This window comes from Ceratotherium simum, chromosome 27, assembly GCF_057802395.1.
Source record: "Ceratotherium simum simum isolate JZ-2026a chromosome 27, ASM5780239v1, whole genome shotgun sequence".
NCBI classification, from domain to species: domain Eukaryota; kingdom Metazoa; phylum Chordata; class Mammalia; order Perissodactyla; family Rhinocerotidae; genus Ceratotherium; species Ceratotherium simum.
In genome coordinates, this window is record NC_141926.1 from 26,109,904 (window position 1) to 26,131,657 (window position 21,754).

General features: G+C 35.7%; 1 protein-coding gene across 2 annotated transcripts in view; it reads left to right on the forward strand.

Annotated features, from left to right (window-relative positions):
* TMPRSS15 (transmembrane serine protease 15) overlaps window positions 1-21,754 on the forward strand; it is a 144,628-nt gene that overhangs the window by 49,516 nt on the left and 73,358 nt on the right. For both annotated transcript variants that reach the window (XM_004429501.2, XM_004429502.2), the window contains 5 exons: window positions 2,428-2,568; window positions 4,063-4,212; window positions 13,511-13,616; window positions 14,109-14,256; window positions 16,253-16,388. In XM_004429501.2, the coding sequence (XP_004429558.1) occupies window positions 2,428-2,568; window positions 4,063-4,212; window positions 13,511-13,616; window positions 14,109-14,256; window positions 16,253-16,388 (681 nt within the window). The remainder of the gene's footprint in view (window positions 1-2,427; window positions 2,569-4,062; window positions 4,213-13,510; window positions 13,617-14,108; window positions 14,257-16,252; window positions 16,389-21,754) is intronic.

The following is a 21,754-nucleotide window of genomic DNA, read 5'->3' on the forward strand; positions in this document are numbered from 1 at the left end:
CTGAAGCATACTCTGTAGAAAGGCTGTCATCTCCGTCCATTGCCCTCCCCACTCCTTCCCAATTCCCCTGCATCGTAATCATGCTTCCTGCTTTCCTAATTCACAAAACCTATTCACCAGAGCCTTTGCTGTTAGAAGACAAACGATGAGTTAATTCACATTTAAGTGTGACTGTTTGGCAAGTTTATGTAAATTAATATCCATAGAAGTATTGTTTTTTTAGTAGAAGACATTGGATTTTTCTCAAGGAATTGTTGTCTAAAAATTTATATCAGTTATAGAAAAATCCAGCCTTTAAAAATTATTACGTAATTTTTTTTTCAACTCCAGCCCTGACTCTTTTATGTAGGCAAACTCTATTACTCTATTTACTCACATCTTAATTCATGCACACAAATATTGATTAAAAGTTTCTCATGTTCTGGCAGAATGGCAGAGGCACAGAAAGTGTTAAGAATAATCTCTACATTTTCAGGGCTTACATCCCACTTGGGGAGATGGAGAAACAATAGATAGCATTCATTCAGCATTCACTATGCACCAGTCACTGTATCACGTGAAAATTACTTGTTTACTCCTTATTACAAATCTTTATGGAAAGTGTTACTATATTACAGCAGAGGAAACTGAGGCTCAGAGAAGTCTAGAAAGACACAGAATCAGGACTAAATCTCATGCTGACTCTGGAGCCTCTGCTCTTAAGCACTCCCCTCTACTACCTTCCTGGATGCGTGAGATGCATGCCTTCCACTGGATCTGTGGTTCTGAGACTCTCTAGCCAAGGAACTTGAAGAATCTGATGAAAGTTTTACAAAGTCTGTACAGACACAAATATTCTACACCATTTCCAGAAGTTTGCATGTATCGCTGAAGCATGTTAATGGACCTCAGGACATAAACCCTTGGACTATCTAGACTAGGGCAATAACATTAGACAAGGTGGAAATCCAACACAGTACAACCATCAAAGGTACCACTAAACCAGTAGCCACATTCAGATCCAACGAGAAACCATTGTCCAAAAAAATTCCATTGCTATTGGAAAAAAAGCAAGAGGGAGAGAGGTAGATAGGTTTGAAGCAAAGTTTCTAAAATATTGACATCCTTTAAGCACCTAGACACTTATGTACTACAAAGATTTACAATATGAGAATCATTTGGTTACACAATTACATATGGTGGTGGAAGGAGTCGAAATAACCAATGTAGTTTTTAGTGAGAAAATACTGAAGGAATGACAGACAGTGTTTTTGAGGAAAAGAGCAAGATGTGCATCAATGCTTGCTCATGATGTTCTTTCTTTTAGAGTCTATTGAAATTGTCATGCATGGATCACTTTTTTTTTTTGCTAATTTCTACATGATAAGCATGAAATTTTCAATAATTCATAAAAGTACCTTTCTTTAGACCTCAACAAATAACTGCGGTGCTTTGTCTCTCATCTGCAATGTGGTGCTTTTCATAAACCAGAATCTGATGCCCAGTTCAAATTGTCAAAATGCAAACCATTGTTTCTTACTCCTTTTTTCCATTATCACTCCCACTAAGGAACCCTTTTCGACTTTTTTTTTTCCTAATTGCCTCCTCATGAAATTTTAATATTTCAGATATTCTGTATATCTGTTATGTACAGTATGCATATCTGGGCTTTATACATTTAAAGATTAAGATTTTTTTTTTTGCCCCTGAGAACCAATTTTTACACCCTTGGAGGCAACATCACCCAATTTGAGAATGTATTTGCTAAATTATAAGTTTTTATAAAAGCCAATTTCATAAAACAATGATTTTTATAAATCATCATATGAGTTCTTTTTGTATCCTAAGCACTACACTAACCCTTGAGAATCAAATATCTGGAAAGATATCCCTTATGTAGCTTAGAGTCAAGACGGAAAAGTGATACAATCAATATAAAATTCTGTAGAAACAATCCTTAGGTGGCCTAATATTATTTTGAGGTCCTACAGTTACGTGGGTAGAGAGCCAAAGAAATATTCTTGTTTCTATCATTGTGACTGAGTTTAGTCCCTATTAGTGTGGCATGGGAAATACCTGGCAGAGTCAAACTAACTTTTAATTTTATAACTGCCTAACCTGCGTGTTTCTTAGAAGAACTTTTTTATTGAAGAAATGCATCTTTTCTTTTTATATGTGTATATAGTATAAGCAGCTAATAATCAAAATAAAATAATATTTTTCAAGCTGTAAATATATATAATAATTTGAAATTTTCTCATGCTTAACAGAAAATATTTAAATTAAATTACAATAATCACAGGACTAATGTTTTTAGTTAACTGAGTGATATCAGATGGGTTGATTGATATATCAGTCAATAGATCAATAGATGGATGGATGGATTGGTTGATTGATAAATGGATAAATAGATACGTACATATAATAGTCATTCATTTTCTTTTGTAGCTTCTGTCTGGGAAACTGATCCTGGCATAATTAGGATTTTTTCCAACCAAGTTACTGCCACCTTTCTTATAGAATCTGACGAAAATGATTATATTGGCTTTAATGCAACATACATTGCATTTAACAGCACAGAGCTTAACAGTAAGTATTGTTTATTCTTTAGCCTTTGGATCTTCAGATGCTTTAATATTGTAATGGAATTTTGAGTAGCAGAACCTAAAATTTTAGAAGAAGATTGTAATCTGTTTTATTATGCAAAATCTGTAATGAGTATCTCTTATGTTTACCTCTCTCTGCTTGACACTGGGAAAGAAATGAGAAATTAGAAAATAGTTCACGTCCTTCAAAAGAATCAAATAGCCAATTTCAGAAAAAATATAAATCAATATAAAAGTTAAATTTTTTTTTTAAAGATTTTATTTATTTATTTTTTTCCCCCAAAGCCCCAGTAGATAGTTGTATGTCATAGCTGCACATCCTTCTAGTTGCTGTATGTGGGACTCGGCCTCAGGATGGACGGAGAAGTCGTGCCTCGGTGCGCGCCCGGGATCCGAACCCGGCCATCAGCATCAGAGCGCGCGCACTTAACCACCAAGCCACGGGGCCGGCCCTAAAAGTTAAATTTTTATATACTTCAGCTATTTAAAGTAAAAAAAAAAAATTAAGGTAAAACTAATTCTGTGAATGTTTCACATTAACTTAATTTTGACCTGAATATCAAAGTTAACAATAGGGGGAAAGCAAAATATGGGACAAAGTTTATGTGGGTAAATATATGATGATAAGATGTAAAAATTAAAGCACGAGAGGCTTGTCTTTGCTGAAGCTCTAATGGGGTATAAGAAACATAGTACATTAACACAGTTGGCAACAAAACAGTTTTTTTTTAACTAAATGGAATGAAGCAGAGTTAAGATGAATAAAAAAGAAAGATGTTGTTATTATCTACTACTTAATGAAGGAAATCATATAGTATTTGACCTTCTCCCTCTGACTTATTTCACTTTGCATAATACCCTCAATGTCCATCCATGTTGTTGCAAATGGCTGGATTTCATCGTTTCTTATGGCTGAGTAGTATTCCATTGTGTATATATACCACATCTTCTTTATCCATTCGTCCCTTGATGGGCATTGAGGTTGCTTCCAAGTCTTGGCTATTTTGAATAACGCTGCAATGAACACAGGGGTGCATGTATCTTTACGCATTGGTGTTTTCAAGTTCTTTGGATAAATACCCAGCAATGAGGAGTAGATAGTAACAACAATAAACAAACACATAGAGACAGAGATTGGATTGGTGGTTACCAGAGGGGAAGGGGGGAGGGAGGAGGGCGAAAGGGATAATTTGGCACATGTGTGTGGTGATGGGTTGTAATTAGTATTTGGGTGGTGAACATGATGTAATCTATGCAGAAATAGAAGTATAATGATGTACACCTGAAATTTATACAATGTTATAAACCAATGTTACTGCAATAAACAAAAAATTATAAAAAATTTAAAAAAAAAGAAAGATGTTTATGACACAATTATAAGCTTTATAAAGTTAGATTATTTTCAATTCAATCTATTACAATTTAGTCACATTGTGGACTAAATTTGAAATGTTTTCTTTTGTTTTTTAATTCACAGATTATGAAAAAATTAACTGTAATTTTGAAGATGGTTTTTGTTTCTGGGTCCAGGACCTAAATGATGATAACGAATGGGAAAGGGTTCAGGGAAGCACCTTTCCTCCTTTCACTGGACCGGATTTTGACCACACTTTTGGCAATGTTTCAGGTATAAATGATATTTAATTCATAAACCAGAAGGAAAGTGATGCATGTTGTTCTGCAGTTTAAAGTGAGCAGTATTAAACGCAAGGCGGTCTTTTCAGATTTTCTTTTTTTAAAATCGTGGACTAATAAATGCATTTAAATGAAGATGGCCATCAAATAGGCCAGTAAAAGCAAGTGTTTAAAAATATATGTATTCTTTTACCCTACATATGCACAAGATGTTGAAAAGTACTCAGAGGCCATTAGAGAAAAGGAGACTTGGGTTGTCACCCTAGATCTGGCACTTATTATTAACTAAGTGGACTTGTGTGAGGTAATTAACTTTTCTGAACTTTGGTCTACTTTGCCTTAATTTCAGTTACTGATTGCTCTTTGCTAGTGTATAAAAATACAATCAATTTTTGTATATGGATTTTGCACCCTATGGACCTGTTGAACTTGTTTATTAGCTCTAATACTTTTAAAGAAGTACTTAGAATTTTCAATATACAAGGTTATGTCATCTTGAAATAGAGACAGGTTTACTTCTGAGAAGCTGTCTTAGTCCTTTTGTGCTACTATAATAGAATACAATAGATTGGTTGACTTAAACAACTAACATTAATCTCTAACAGTTCTGAAGGCTGGAAATCCCAGGTCAGGGTGCCAGAATGTTGGGTTCTGGTGAGAACCCTCCTCCTGGTTCTCAGACAGCTCTGTTCTCACTGTACCGTCACATAGCAGGGGTGTGAGGGAGGGAGAGAGAGAGAAAGAAAGAAAGCTTTCTCCCTGTCGTTTCCAATAATCCCATCATGAGGGCTCCACTCTCCTGACTTAATTACCTCCCAAAGGCCTCAACCCCAGATACCATCACATTGGGGATTAGAGTTTCAATATATAAATATGGGAAGGACACAACCATTCAGTCCACAGCAGATGGACTATGGAAGAGCTGATTCTAAACCATGGTCCGAAGAGAAGTGTTGTGATTTATATGCACATTTTTCATGTGAATGGGATATTAGAGTTGGATTTCAGATGGAAACATTAACATTGGAGACAATAATATTTGACTGAGAAGACCAGAAATCATGGGGAATGAGTTCAGAAGATAAGGAGCTCATAGTGGGAAGACCACCCATGAAAACTTTGGAGCATGTATCATAAAACCAAATGTAATCACCCAATAGAGAGCTACAAATTTAGAAGTGATGTGGATCTTCAAAGTAAGGAAAATTGCAAAAAAGGCAGAATAGAAATTTGGGCTTTTAGATCATTTTCTTAGACAAAATCTATCCTATGATGTGACTTGTCGATAGGTTACTGATGAGAATATGATTCAATTCAAAAAGCACATATTAAAATCTTCCTCTTACCAGGCACGATTCTGGGCATTGAGGACACAGATCATATTTCACCACTTCTAGGAAGTCTGTCCGAAACCTCCAAGTTGTTTTCCTTTCCATTAAACATTATAAGCACCTCTTTTGTTTTTCCTATCATGTGGCATTATATTTGCTTACTTATTCGTTTCTTTTTACCACATTGTTCTCTTCAGGAACAAGAACCTTATTTTTTTCATCTTTAAATTCTTAGTGCAGTCTCAGTGCCTGAATCTAATTAACATGTAAAATTACTTTTAAAAATATGAAAGAGGGGCCGGCCTGGTGGCGCAAGCGGTTAAGTGCACGCGCTCCGCTGGGGCGGCCCAGGGTTCGCCAGTTGGGATCCTGGGCGCGCACCCACACACTGCTTGTCAAGCCATGCTGTGGCGGCGTCCCATATAAAGTGGAGGAAAATGGGCATGGATGTTAGCCCAGGGCCAGTCTTCCTCGGCAAAAAACGAGGAGGATTGGGAGATGCTAGCACAGAGTTGATCTCCTCACAAAAAAAAAATATATATATATATATATATATATGAATGAATGTCTACAACTTTGACTCAACAAGCCATTTCTGAATGAGTGAGTTATTGACTGAATGAAATTGCTTATAACATAAAAATAATCTGGGCACATATGCATTGTAATTTATCATTAATGGCCACTTCTATTACAAAAATCAATATTCTCATTTTTATAACCTGAAAGTAAATGGCTGATTTAATGTCAATCGTGAATGACATCTAATAAGAGGAAATTCAAGAGTTAATTTTTTCAGAGTAGAAACGTACCTCACTAACCCTTGTTCTTTAGACAATGATATAGTTCACACTACTTCAACTTGATCAAAATACTTCTTGACAAAAAGTGACTACTTTTGGGCCAGCCCCAGTGGCCTAGTGGTTAAGTTCTGTGTTCTTTGCTTCAGCAGCCAGGGTTCGGTTCCTGGGCATAGACCTACACCGCTTGTTTGTCCGTAGCCATGTTGTCACAGCAGCTCACATACAAAAAGAGGAAGGTTGGCAACAGACGTTAGCTCAGCATGAATCTTCCTCAGCAAAAAAAAAAAAAAAACAAAAAGTCTGCTTTTAATCTATTTCCATAGTCATCAATAAAAGCCCCATTCAAGTTACTCTTTCACTCTTATTCAAGAAGTATTTTTTGAGCTCCAAGCCCTCGTCAAGGCACTCAGAATGTATCTGTGAACAAAATAAACCAGATTTTCTGCTCTCGTGGAACACATATTCTAGCAAAAAATAAGCAATATGCATGACAAGTAACGACATTTTGGGGGTATGTTAAATGTGCATGAGTCCTCTGGGAAAATACAGAGCTTGGTGAAGGCAATGGGAGGGCGATTGTTGAGGTGCTGTTGTAAATTAAAATAGAGTGATCAGGTTAGGATTCATTGAAAAAGTGACATTAGAATCAAAACTTTAAGGAATTGAAAGAATTAGACATGTAGATTATTCTAGACAGAGGGAACAAGCAGAGAAGAGGCTTTAAAGGGAGTAAGCTTGAAGAAAACCCAGGAGGCCAGGGTGGCTGGCGTGGAGTAAATAGCGCGAGTAGTGTCCAGGTAATAATGGGTCTTCTATGGCTTTTGCTTTTTTCTCAGTGAAATGAAGAGCTGTTGGAGGTTCTTGAGCATAGGAGTGATAGGATTCACACTGACAGGTTGAATAGTTTTTGGAAGAGCAAGTGTGTTGCCAGGGAAGACCAATGTAATGCTATCACCCAACCCAGAGAAGAGATCAGGGGACTCGCAGGTCAGTGGGAACAGAAGTGGTGCGAAGGTCAGATTCTGCATGTAACCTGAAAGTAAGCTTAACAGGATCCTGCTAAATTAGTGACCAGTGTGGACGTATGGACCAAAAATGTACTCTGCGTAGATGGCCGATCCCATTAGACCAAACGTGTTTAGTATTGAAAATTATGACATGCACAGTCTCATACATAATTCTTCTTCTTTGAATAAGTTATTTCTCAGGGCCTGATCCTCTATGGATAAATTTGTAATCCGCACAGCTGCAGACTAACCCCTAAGTGATAATCACCCCAACCCTCTAAAGAAGCCTGGCCTAAAACAGTCAAATAATTTGACCACTTTCTTCCTTTACTGAAATTTAAAAAAAAGTCTCTACCACACTTGGACAAGAGTAGTTAGAGGAAGGGCAGAAAGCATTTATATCCATTGACTGTGACAGATACCTTTTAAGTAGTTGAGATATTTGATGCTCAAATTATCATTTTTCTACTTTTATGTCATCATAATAAGAGATAAAATAATTCCACTGATAGTTGAAGAGTATAAGTATATTACAGGAGAAAAATGGTTTCAGCTTGCCAACAGCTTAAATAACTAAAGAAATAACATGAAACTGACCTAACTGAAACCGGTGGAATGTCAGGTAAAGGTTTGAAGCCGTTGGGTCAGAAATGGTCTCGGGAGAAAGTCGTGTAGCAGGAGTTATTTAAAATGAGACGAGTCAGAGCAGTTCAGAGGCCACCAGAGGCAGCGGTGTAATGAGAATGGATGATAGGGCTTAATAGGTCCTCTCCAACTCTCATCCCAGCGATTTCATAATCTACCAGTCCTTCCCCCCTGAGGGGCATTTTTCTTCCAACCTGCTTTTTTATTTGTCAGAGCATCCTACCTCCAAAATGGAAGAGAATTAAATCTCTCCTGCTGTTCCTCTTATCCTTGCAGGGTTTTTTTGTTCTTTGCCTTCAATTTAAATGACAGGAAAGTCTAAAAGAAACAGATAAACTTTGAATTAACATTGCTTTAGGGAAGAACATCTAAGCCCCTTCACTTTTTGAGTTCTTCTGAAGAACTCTCTCCTGTTGAAGCAGTTTCTGCTACCCCTTAGAAGCAAAATGAATTGGTGGAGACGAGGACGCTGATGCTGGGCAGCATCTTGGGGTGCTCAGAAGTGGCTCATTTGTTCTGAACATTCAGGGAAAATGAGGTTAGTAACATATGAAAACTTCAAAAATATAGGGATCACAAAATGACTAGACAGACCAAAGAAAGTGTTTCTTGGCTGGCCTTTCTCAATGAAATCATCATTGTTTCTAATGCTTGGGGGTTAGCACAGAGTAGTAGCAAAGATCATTAAAATAGAGACCCTGAGGTCTTAGCTAGGTTTAAATCTCAGCTCTGCCATTTTGGCAAGTTATCTATCCTCTCTCTCTGCCTCACTTCCCTGGTCTGGAAAGTGGAGTTGATGTTAATTGACTGACTTTAGAGGCATGTTATGAATGCTAAATTGATTATTATGTTTAAAAACAAAAGAAAATGTCTGGCACATGAAAAGTGCTATATAAATGTTAGGTATTATACCTGGTTTTCTTTTCATGCCACAAAAGTATTCAACAGACAAAAACTGGCTGTGGTATTGTTCTAAGTAGTATGGTAGGGAGGAAAATAGTTAGATTGCTCAATTTTTTAAAGTATTTTAAGTCTTTTAGATACCTGCTTTTCATTTAGCATATAAACTTTTTATAAAATAAGTATAACATTAGTGCTTTCAAAGTAATATCATCTTTACTTCCTTATGTTTCCCGTGATGTTGAATTTTAGAAAATAATTTTACTTTCTAATGTTGGTAGAATCTGACTAAATTTGGACCATTCTCCAATTTAAAATTTTCAATATTCATCTATTAGGTTCAGTTGATTTTACATATACATTCACAGCTAACAAAGTGATTTAAATCAGTCTGGTTTCTTCTTGCGAGGGATCTTCGAGTTTCCAGAAAATTCTACCGTCTCTCCAGTTGCTGTTGTATCCACATTAGCATCAGCACATGTCCAGCAACTTTTCTCTTTAATTCAGTTGTTGGGTGGGGGGAGGTTAGGTTCAGTTCATGGAGAAGCAAGCAGAAAGAAGGGATGGAAGGTAGTTGCAAGAAAAACCTAATGGCTCAATAAAGAGGTTCACTGTGTGCTCAAATTAACAAAACGTGTTCAGTTTTCTGGGTTTTAAGCTGACTCTGAGGTCAATTCCAGGAGCTCTCAAAAACATTTCAAGAAAGTTGAAGAATTTTGAAAGAAATTATCATTTGACCATATAAATTCCCGTATGGTTGTGGAAAATATCTATTTAAGCATTCCTTTTGTGTAGTACTTTAATAAATTTAAAAATGAAATAGCAAGTCAAATTAGTGCAACATGAATTTATTAAGCAACATTCAGCTAATCCATATAGAGAATTCAAAAATATACCAAGTGTCTTTCTTTTTCCCAAAGTAAGTTCTAGAAAGTTTAAGAAGTTGCATATGAACATAAATATAATACACAACAGAATGTATAAGTGACATCAGAGAAGTACATGCGCAGCTGAGAAGTCAAAAGAAGGAGTGGTCATATCTAATTGGGAAGACCAAGAGAGGCTTTCCGGAGGAGATGGCAATTTGAATTAAATGACCTCAAAGAATTTGCAGGATTTTGACAGGTACAATTGGAAGGGAAAGTGGAAAGATAAGAAAATAGGAAAAAAAAGACCCAAAAGTTATAAAATTTCTGGATGTTGAAAAATTAAAATAACCTAATTTTGTAGAAGTGCTGCACGTGAATAGATGAATTATGAGAACTATAGCTAGAAAATGATATTGAAGTCATAGTACAGAGGCCTCAAACATCCGAGTGAATTTGTACTTGGTTTAGTAGGAAATAAAGAGATGGTAAAAGATGTTGAAGCCAGCGCTGGTGGTCTAGTATTTAAGATTTGGCACTCTGACCACTGAGGCCTGGGTTCATTTCCTGGTCAGAGAATCACACCACCATCTGTCGGTTGTCACACTGTGGCGGCTGCCTGTTGCTGGGACGCTGAAAGCTGCGCCACCAGTGTTTCCAATGCCAGCCGGGTCACCCATGGTGGACAGGTTTCAGTGGAGCTTCTAGACTAAGGCAGATGAGGAAAAAGGATCTGGCCACTCACTTACAAAAAAATTATCCATGAAAACCCTATGAAAAGCAGGGGAGCATTGTTTGATATAGCGCTGGAAGGTGAGAGAATGGTACAAAAAGGCTGGGCAGGGTCACTAGGAGTCGGAATTGACTTGACAGCACTGACAACAAAAAAGATGTTGAATAAGGGACCAATTAGTTTGCAGAGAAGGAAGCATTATTAAACAATCATGTAGGTGATGAAAAATTCTCATAGAGAGTTAGAGAACTAGGGGCAAAGACACACTTGGAAATAAATAGTGGAAATAGATAGTGACAATCATGGTCTGACTTAAGTCATAGTCTCAAGTGTTATGATGTTCCTATTCCTCCACCTGGTGAGACATTCCAATAGAAATACTGTGTGGACTTCTGGTCGCCATACTTTGAGTGGAACCAACTGGATGTACAACTAATTGAGAGCTTATCAAATGGAGAAGCAAATTGATATTGCGCCATATTAAAATTATTGAAGGCAAAAAGGATGGGTAATCCTGAGAAGAATTAAGAGAGGCATAATAGTGGCCTTTAAAAATTTGCAGAGCTGACATAAATTCATCTTATCCTTAATGGACCCAGGAGGCAAAATTAGAAACAATAAGTGTACAATAACATCTTCTTAAAAAAAATAAAAGAATTTTTTAATCACGTTGAAATGAAATGGGCTGCCTTGGAATGCAATGATTCCTGCTGCATCTGACATGTGTTAAACAGAGGTCAAGGGACCCCTCTAGGCAAACGTTGTAGATGAAATTTAAGGACAACTGAATAGTTGAACAAAGTAAATTTTTTTTATTATTTTTTTTTTGAGGAAGATTGGCCCTGAACTAACACCTGTTGCCAATCTTTCTCCTGTTTTCCCTTTTTCTCCCCAAAGCTCCAGTAGATAGTTGTATGTCATAGTTGTACATCCTTCTAGTTGCTCTGTGTGGAATGCCGCCTCAGCATGGCTTGATAGGTGGTACGCAGGTCCGTGCCCAGGATCCAAACCAGCAAATCCCAGGCCGCCGAAGCAGAGCACAAGAACTTAACCACTACGCCACCAGGCCAGCCCCTGAACTAAGTAAATTTTTATGTAAACTACAATTCTTTACTTTTAAAATTCATAATTTTATAAAGAAATTCCTTCATCTTCTAATTGTATAACTAAAGAATTTAGCTGGAATCACAGAAATATTAATTTAATATATTATTTTACTATATTCCAAAATATGCAGTTCTATATGATATTTACTATATTGTGTTTTTAAAATTTATTTATGCAAAATTCATAAGGTACTACAGTCCACATAATTAAGTTTTATCTGGACAATGATACAAAACTCAGTGTCATGATATCTTGAACAGACTGAAAATCCTAAATATATTACTGCTTAATTAGTAAACAATAGGTTCAAAATATTTCAAATTATAATAAAGTGACTATGAACGTGGCCAAACATAAATGGGAGCACAGTGTGTGTTTATCTTCTATAATTGCAGCTAACGAGTAATATTTCTGAATAGCCAAGTCGTTTCAGTACTTATTCACGGCATTCAGAGATATTTTAATTATTTTCTTTCCAACTATATTCTAAGCAACTAAAAGTAAGGTCAACTCAAAAGGAATTTAGATTTGGGTGTTTAGAGAGTGGATCTGTATCATTCTGTGTCTCCTCTGTATCAATGCTACTTTTTCTTTATTAGGTTGAATAATTGATCACTAACTATACAGCTAAAATAAGTACTCATGAAATATTACAGCATTATATAAAATATAAGTAATGTGTTAGTAATATAAAATATTAACATAATTCACTTCTATTTTACATTTTATAATCTAAACCCAACGAAATTTCATATACTACATTTATTAAGACATTTGTGATTTCACCTTGAAAAAATACTCTTTTATTCTGAATAATTTTTGCTTCACTGACTTAAATATGCATTGATATATCTACTGGCATTTCTAAAAGCATTTTTCTTCATGTCTTGTCCTTACTCTGTGGGTTATAAATGAATGAGTTTGAATTTTATATGCAACATTGCCTATAAAAAATTCTGTTGGAAAGCACAAAAGAGAAGATGCTTGATTTTAAATAAACACTAAATTTTAGCATTTCATAAAGAATTACATTCCAATAAAATTAGATTTACCCAATATTTCACTTGCTTCATATCATATTTTGTTACATGATTCCTGTTTTTTGTCATAATATATGAGCTAAAAACTAGAATACAAAAATTTAAATTCCCCTAAGAAAATGTTCAAGATGTTCTCACCCCAGTAACTCTTCCCACACTTCAAATGACTCAAATGTTTGGTCAGAATAATGAATTCCAGACCAGAGAGCACTTTGTGCAGTGGCTTGGGCTATTTAGAAAGCTTTTATGTAGATTTGCATGCTGTTTGCTCCTCTGTGATACGATTAGTTATCATTCAAAGGAATATGGAAGATGAAACCACAATGGTAAAAAATCAAGAAACTATTTAGAGAAGTGTAGTACAGTCATGGATTAAAAACTTACCGTCTTTGAAACTCTTTGTCTTCAAATCTGTATTTAAATACTTGCATATATCATGAGTTAGCCCACCAGTACATCTAAATATCCTCATGGACTGATTGTCTCTAAAGTGAGTTAATCAAAACATCTAGTAAATGGGAATTATGGTGGTATTTGGACATGACAATATGATGAAACAATCATGTGAACTCATAGTAAGTCAGAGTTTGATATATCCTTAGTAGTACTCCAGTTCAAGGCTCTTGTTTTGTAAATTGGGAGGTCCAGAGTTGAGAAGTAATTTTGCTAAAAAACAATTTGTTATAGTAGAGATGTTGCCTTCTGAGTTCCTGTTTCGTGTCCTTTTTCACTCTACCTAAATATGTTTCCTTATATCTTCATCTTAAAGTTGTTCTTTTCTGCTTATGAATGATATATTCCACACAATGAAAATGTCAACACTTAAGTGAAGTAAAAACTTTTCTGTTGTTTTTACAGGATTTTACATTTCCACCCCAATTGGACCAGGAGGGAGACAAGAAAGAGTAGGACTTTTAAGTCTCCCTTTAGACCCCCCTTTAGGACCAGTCTGCCTTAGTTTCTGGTATGTTAAATATATTGCTTAATGAGTACCATTGCCTTTCTGACATGGCCAGACTCAGATTTCACTAAGATGTTGTCCCAAGTTTTAATGCATTCGCCATTACTTTTCCCATTGATAAAGTACAGTCATGTGTCACTTAAGACAGGGACACACGTTCCAAGGAATGTATCATTAGGCCATTTCATCATCGTGTAAACATCATAGAGTGTACTTACACAAACCTAGATGGCATAGCCTACTAGAGACCTAGGCTATAAGGTACTGATCTAATGGGTCCACAGTCATATATGCAGTCTATCATTGACCAAAACATAGTTATGTGGCGCATGACTGTAGTAAAATGCTGGGAGACTGCCCACCCCTTCTCCAGCAACTCCCTCATGCAAGGGAAAAGGGGGTATTTCAAAGACAGTAAAGGATTTAGAAAAACTCTAAAATGCATTTATTCTAATGTTGTAGGAATCCAATCATTTTTGCTTGTTTCCAAACTAGGTATTACATGTATGGTGATAATGTCTATAAATTAAGCATTAATATCAGCAATGACCAAACAGAGAAGATAATTTTCCAAAGGGAAGGAAATTATGGAGAAAGTTGGAATTACGGACAAGTAACATTAAATGAAACCGTGGAATTTAAGGTTGGCAAAATAGTTTATGATTTATAGTCACATATTTGTATTCTAAAAATGGTGATACAGTTATATTTTATGATGATATGGTGAAAAACATTAATTTTCTGAATATAGCCATGTCACTTTTTCTACTTTCCTAATCCCTCTCCTTTATTCTTTTGTCTTTGAGTGCCTCTATTTTCATTTATTCATTGACTTATTAAAAATCACTTACTGAGTAACAATTTACTACATGAAAGCACACTCATAATGAGCCATAAAATCCGCAGAACCCTTGTAGACTATTTCAGATTTCTTCGGCAAATTTCTAGCACAAGCCACCATGTCTTCCTATGTCCCCTGCCTAACTAGGACTTCTGACTTTTTACAAACACCACCTAGATCAGCCCCGCATTTTTCTAGGGATTCATCTGCTCCTGTTAGAAGGCCCATGCCCACCAGTGTCAATCCACCCTGCCCCACTCTAACTTAATCTCCATATATTTCCTTTGGAAACAAATTCTATGAGCTGTATCGTTGGGAAGTCTCTGATCATTTATTTCACATTAGGGTGAATTAATTTTTTAGATAACAGCCTAATGTGTTCTCTTCCTAAGGGTGTTTGCAATTGAAATATGGGATAATGTAGGCTCATAGTTTGACCAAATTAACAATGTTTTAATTGGGTAATTTCAGACTAGAGAGTATAACTTTCAGAAGATGTGTGTTTGGACACACACTGTCATCAGTGAAGGCTTCAGTTCTTCCCCATGACTTGGTACAAAGCAGGCAGTAATCAACAGCCTTTATCTGTATTTCTCCCATCTTTCTTTCTTTCCTCCCTTTCCTTTTTCCCTTTTTTTCCTTCTGATTCTATCCTTCAATTCTGTGACGTTTTCTTCTCCATCTTTCTTTTCTGATAATTCAGGGAAAGGTAAAGGAAAATGGAACATTAAGGGAACAGAGATGGCAAAAGCTGGGAAATAAGTATTGCAGTGGCCAAATCTGGCTCAACTCACTGAATATTCTTTTTAAAGTGATAAAGCTGGATCCACTTTTTCAAAGTTAGCTCATCAGGCAGAATGAGAGCGTCGAGTTCTACAAATATTTGCATTTGGCTTTGCCAGTTTGTTGTGAAATCTTGAACAAGTGACTTTAGTCTCATTGAAATTCAGCTTGGGCATATGTGAAAGGGAGAAAATAATCTTGACTTGGAATAGTGCCTAATGTGAAGTAGGTGGAATGAATGAACAAACGAGTGAATGGATGACTGTACAATAGTGCTGGAGAAATTAAATGAGATAATGTGTACAATGTGCCTAGCATTGCAGTTAGTGTAAAGCAAATATTCAGTATATGTCTTTCCTCTCCTATATAGGAGAGGATCCAAGAAAGTCCAGCTAAAAATACCCACTGTCCCTAAGAACCTAAGGTTTCATCTGACCACGGGACCTTTCTCCCAAGTCTGGGTCCATGTCCTCTGGGCATAACCCTCACACAATATCCCATACCAGCTCTCTGGGTGAACTGTTTGCAGTACCAGCTGGTCCTGAATGATCATATCATACTCATATTTTCTCTTGTCCCCTTCTTCTCCCATTTCAATTATCTAATCAATGTGTCTTCTCTTCAGGGCTTGTATGCTCTAAGAAGGCAGACAGCTACCTGGATTTCTAATATTGTTGGAAGGTTGCTCTCCCCTGCCGGATGGTGTGTATGCATGCCAGAGTACAATGGAATATGACAGTAGCAAGAGACAGAGAGAAACTGTGACAATATTGCCTAAATCAGAAGGAAGACACTAATGAAAATTTAGACTAGTATGAGCATATAATAAGAGAGTTGGTCTCAGCAGAAGGACCTTGAAAAGCATGATCCATCAATGTTTCCCTAGGCATTAACTTGTCATCTTATATTTGGAGATGGCAGTATTGGTTCTCCAGGGACTATTGGGCCACAATAGGAAAAATCAAGTTAGAGAAGATTAGAGTAGAGTTATTTCATATGCCTCTCTGAATTACAGGTTGCTTTTAATGGTTTTAAGAACCCGTACCTGAGCGATATTGCATTGGATGACATTAGCCTAACATCTGGCATTTGCAATGTGAGTTTTTATCCAGAACCAACTTTGATCCCAACTCCTACATCAGAACTTCCTAGTAAGTAACCTTAACATGATTTTCCCTAATTAAGTCATTAATATTATCAGCTAGGTTTTTATTTGGCTTATTTTTTATTTTGTCCTAATATTATTTTTTCACTGAAAATCAAGGACTTTAAAATATAAGTAAAATCGAAGCCAGCAAAATATTATGTTATGCGTGAATGCACAGTGAAAATCACTCAGTACTGTATTATGCATCATATATATGATAGTTTTAGTACCTTGTTATTTTTAAAAATAATGCAGGTGCTGATTTCCATTTTGTTTTCACTAGAATACAAACTATCGGCCATGTGGCATGTATCGGCCATGTGGCATGGCCTATAGTCTTTTGGGAAGAAGCCTTAAGAATCTCATAGCCTTCTTCAGGAGTGATGTAAGATCTCAAGAGGAGTTTGGCTAAGCCTGAAGCCCACCAAACCCATTTCCAGAATAATTTAATAATAATGATTGGGCCTGGACTTTGACTATACAGACCTGGATCACAGGAAAGATTTTTGTCCTGAAATAGTGCCTTTGTGAGGCCTTGCAGTGTGCTCGCTTCACGGAGCCACTGATGTGTTGCAGTTGAGCAGTGACCAGGCTTTCTGGTGTCCTATGGGATCTATTAACTCAAAAGAGTAAAATGGAGCCTGTATCTACTTGTGCTCTTAAGTAAATTGGAAACACCACATTTCAGAGGCAAAGGGGACATTACTCTTCATTTTATCCCATGTCAAAGGAGATAATCACTTCATAACACTTTCAGACTGTGAGATTTGACAGAAAAAAAAAACATATAATGATAAATGATATCGAACTCTTGTTGTCCCTCTATTGAGATGTTTTCACTGCATTGTAGTTTTGATGCAAAAAGATCTCTTTTTTCTTTGGATTGTGAGGGTTGGAAGCTGATCTAGCTCTACGGCTTTGCTTGTGTCCAATCTCATGGATGTTTTTGTTCTGTCATCAATCAGAGCCCACAAACACAGGACTTTTTCAATTTCCCATTTCCTTCCAAGCACACTTAAAACTTTTCCCATATTCACATCAGCAAATCAAATTTGGTTTTACTTCTAGAACTATATATTTTCCTGCTTCTAATCTTTAAGTTAAAAAAAAAATAAGCAGACTTTTCAGATGAATGGCTTTAACAACTCAGAAGCTCTTAAGATAAATGACTGGTGTTTGAGAACATATAACAAATAAGCTGCCATTAAGATGAGGATAGAATTATATTGTCATATTGGTCCCATGATACCATATGGAATGTGCACTTACAGCCCTCCAAAAGGCTTATACAATTTTATAATTGCCATCTTGTGTATTAACATGTTTAGATGCTTATATGGGTTATAGACAAATTCCTCGATATTTCAAACATTCATTCAAATTTTATAGACATCTAGTATGTACAAAGCATTGCATAAGAAACGTAAGATGTAGCAATAACCATTGATACAAGGAAAAAACAAATAAATATAATCCATATAAATAAATATTAAAAACAATATATAATTTTGTGTCCCTAAAAATAATAAATGAGAGAAGTAAGCGACAGAGGACTTGGCAGAAAAGAGTGTGAACTGGAGAGGCTTTAAGGAAGCGTTAAGACTAAGAGATAGAATGATGCTCGGAATATTGAAACAAAAGCAAGAAAGTACCATACATTCTCATGTGAAAACGTTGGCCACAAAATTGTGGCAAGAAGTGAGTTTCTTGACATCAAACTCTGGGTCTAATTCACCTTTGCTTTGCCAGCGTCTGACTCGTCCTTAATATCACATAAATGGGTGATTGATGGACATTATTAGATATGAACTAAGCCTCTGTCCCTCTCTTTTTTTATTTTGGTTGTATTTTTCTTTTGGTGACACTAATATTTTTACCAAACAAAATTATGATACCAGAACTAAAGTTTGAAAATGATGTTGGGGATGGGGGTGGAGAAAATACCAACATGAATGCAGTAATTTGGGCTTTGTGGCATTGTTTAAAAATAATTGTCTCACTTCATTTTGTGTAGGTGCCCCACACCCTATCTGTCTATCATATAGAACATTTTTATGCAAAAAAAACCCCATATTATAATAATTAAAATCACTGCTAGTTTGATAAATAATTCCAATTAATTATTAACAACATCTTGCTATTTTGATATTGCAATCATTTAAAACAATAGATTTTCTTCATAACTCTTTCTGCCAGCATATTACTCTATTCATCAATAAGTGGTCAAGAAGAAAAATTTCCTAGGTGGAAGTAACCTAGTTTCATAGGCTTGATATTTTAAAAGTAGCAAAATCTTATCATTATCTAAAATAGAAAATTTGAGATAACTTTTGTTCATAATATCATACATACAAATAAAAGTTTAAATATGATTTCCCATATTAAAACTTTATCTGTAAAATCCATGCAGTCCTCATATCTATTCCAGTCAGAAAGAGAAAAAGATAATCCCTCTATTTCAAGGAAGCATGATCTCCCCACGTATTTTAATAATAGAGAAATTATAACACTAGAATAACCCATCTGATTTTAAAACATAAACTTTAGAATTTGCCCAGAGTATATTTGTTCCAGTTTCCAAATGGTTCACTTCAGGGCAATATTTAGCACAGCAGAAAATGTTAATTAGCATCAATGTTTTCTGAACAATTTCATTCTAATGCCATTTGCAATTGGTTCAGTGAAATTCTTACTTGAGCCGAGCTTTTCTGGTTCCAGATCACTGATTTGTTTAAGCAGAAATAAAAGGAAACCATGGCTGACTGGCTGATAGCCTTTCTTTGGCTCTTATCGAGCATTTAAACAAGAAAATGATTCTAGACAAGCAACTGACTAGCAAAGGTCAGTTTCCTCCCCCATGTCTAGGGATCCATGCTGTGCCTAGTCTGGGGAAATGTAAGTTCAGGTTTCATAACTGCAGGGACTCTTCTATTTTGTGACTTACATCACTTGCTGCTGCATCACCTCTATGATTGTTGCCCTGTGACACTGGCGCAAATAATTTAAATACAGGGATTGTATTGAGAACACTTTAAAAAAGGAAACATTCCATTACACAAATATCAAGCCAATTTGCAACACAATTGAGATGATTCATAACTAGATATCCACTAAATAAGATAGGTATATACAAAAAAGAAATCCACATTTCAGACCCCGGACTTATTTCTGTGGCTGTTAAAACTAGTTAAGAAAAAAAGGACAAGCTATAGTTTTAGCTATTTTAATAGTCATCTTATTTCCATAGTTTTGCTCTATTTGGCCCTTATTAAGCCGTTTTCCATTTCCAACGACAAAATAAAAGTTAATTTGGAAAGTTTCATAGCATGACATTATACTTAGAGCTAAATAATCTAACTTTAGTTCTTCATGTAGAAATGAATTAGTACCTATCTACCTCTCTTGTAATTGATGGCCATATTCCAGTAGAGCTGCTTGCCTCTTATATCATTGGTATGACTTGATATTCAAACCCTTAGCAAACTCCACATTAACTGCACTCTTATGCTCCTGTATCAATGTGTTTTTTGCTATTCTATTTTGCTTTCCTTTTTTTTTACCTTTAAAACTAATAGCCTATTTATTAGAGTTATCATTGTCTAGATTGCTATTAATTACAAATAAAATTTAGATCACAACGAATAAAAATTTGAACTTCATTGTCACAAATTTAATAAAAATATTAACATTATGGTTGGTCACTATAACCTGTTAGTGGAAATATAAATTTTCATAAACTGAACACAAAATTTTCATGGGAGATTTCATTTTATCTTACAACCAAAATTTTTAAAATGTTATCTGTAATACTGTAGGACTATGTATTACTATGATAATAAAAAATAATTGCTGATTTTAACAATTAGCCATTTGTAACATATTCAAACATTAACGTGAGATATTATTTCTCAAGTTGCATCTATTATTTCCCTCACATAAAAGTGAGTTTTAAAAGTGAGTTTAAAAAAGTTCCCTGACAACCACTTTGCAAAATACTGCATGTAATTTACATAGTGTATGTAGTGAAAATCCCTATTGGCATAGTAGGAAATTAACCAGAATACAAAACTTTGAGAGAGCAGTTCCAAGAAAAAGAAAAATGAAAGAGTTTAACAACTGTAAGTGAATGGAGTTCCCTGTACCAAACAGTGTTTAACTCTTGTTCTCTGGATGGGGATGGTTTATCTAATGACACAGCATGACTGTGATATCCAGAATTACATTTCATGAGTCTTTGGCTCCTCTATTGAGAAGCACATGTGGGGCCTGCCGGGGGTGTAGTGGTTAAGTTCGCATGCTCGGCTTTGGCAGCCCGGGGTTCACAGTTTCAGATCCTGAGCATGGACCTACGCACTACTCATCAAGCCATGCTGTGGCAGCATCCCATGTATAAAATAGAGAAAAATGGGCACAGATGTTAGCTCAGGGCCAAACTTCCTCACCAAAAGAAAAAAAAAAAGAAAAAGAAGCACATGCTACATCTCCACTATAGCAACACCACCATTAAAATAAGTTGTGTCATCCGATTTAGAATGGCTTAAAGTGCTTCCGCAATTCCTTACAGTCATTTGTATACAGAGAGTAACTGATACATCTTATCAGGCTGAAGATCAGAGATATCTTACTGGTCAGTTATTTGGTATAAAATTATATTTGAGACTCACTAAGAAAAAAAGAGAAAAGGCTCAAATAAATAAAATTAGAAATGAAAGAGGAGAAATTACAATGGATACCATGGAAATACAAAGGATTGTAAGAGAATACTATGAAAAACTATACGCCAACAAATTGGACAATCTAGAAGAAATGGATAAATTCTTAGACTCATACAACTTCCTAAAACTGAACCAAGAAGAAATGGAGAATCTGAATAGACCAATCACAAGTAAAGACATTGAAATAGTAATCAAAGAGCTCCCAAAAAATAAAAGTCCAGGACCAGATGGCTTCTCCAGTGAATTTTACCAAACATTCAAAGAAGATTTAATACCCATCCTTCTCAAACTATTCCAAAAAATAGAGGAAGATGGAACATTTCCTAACACATTCTACAAGGCCAACATCACCCTGATACCAAAGCCAGACAAAGACAATACAAAGAAGTAAAATTACAGGCCAATATCACTGATAAACATAGATGCAAAAATCCTCAACAAAATATTGGCAAACTGAATATAGCAATACATTAAAAAGATCATACACCATGATCAAGTGGGATTTATACCAAGGACAGAGGCATGGTTCAACACCTGCAAATCAATCAATGTGATATACCACATCAACAAAACGAGGAATAAAAACCACATGATCATCTCAATAGATGTATAGAAATAAAATAAATTTGACAAGATCCAACATCCCTAAAAGCTC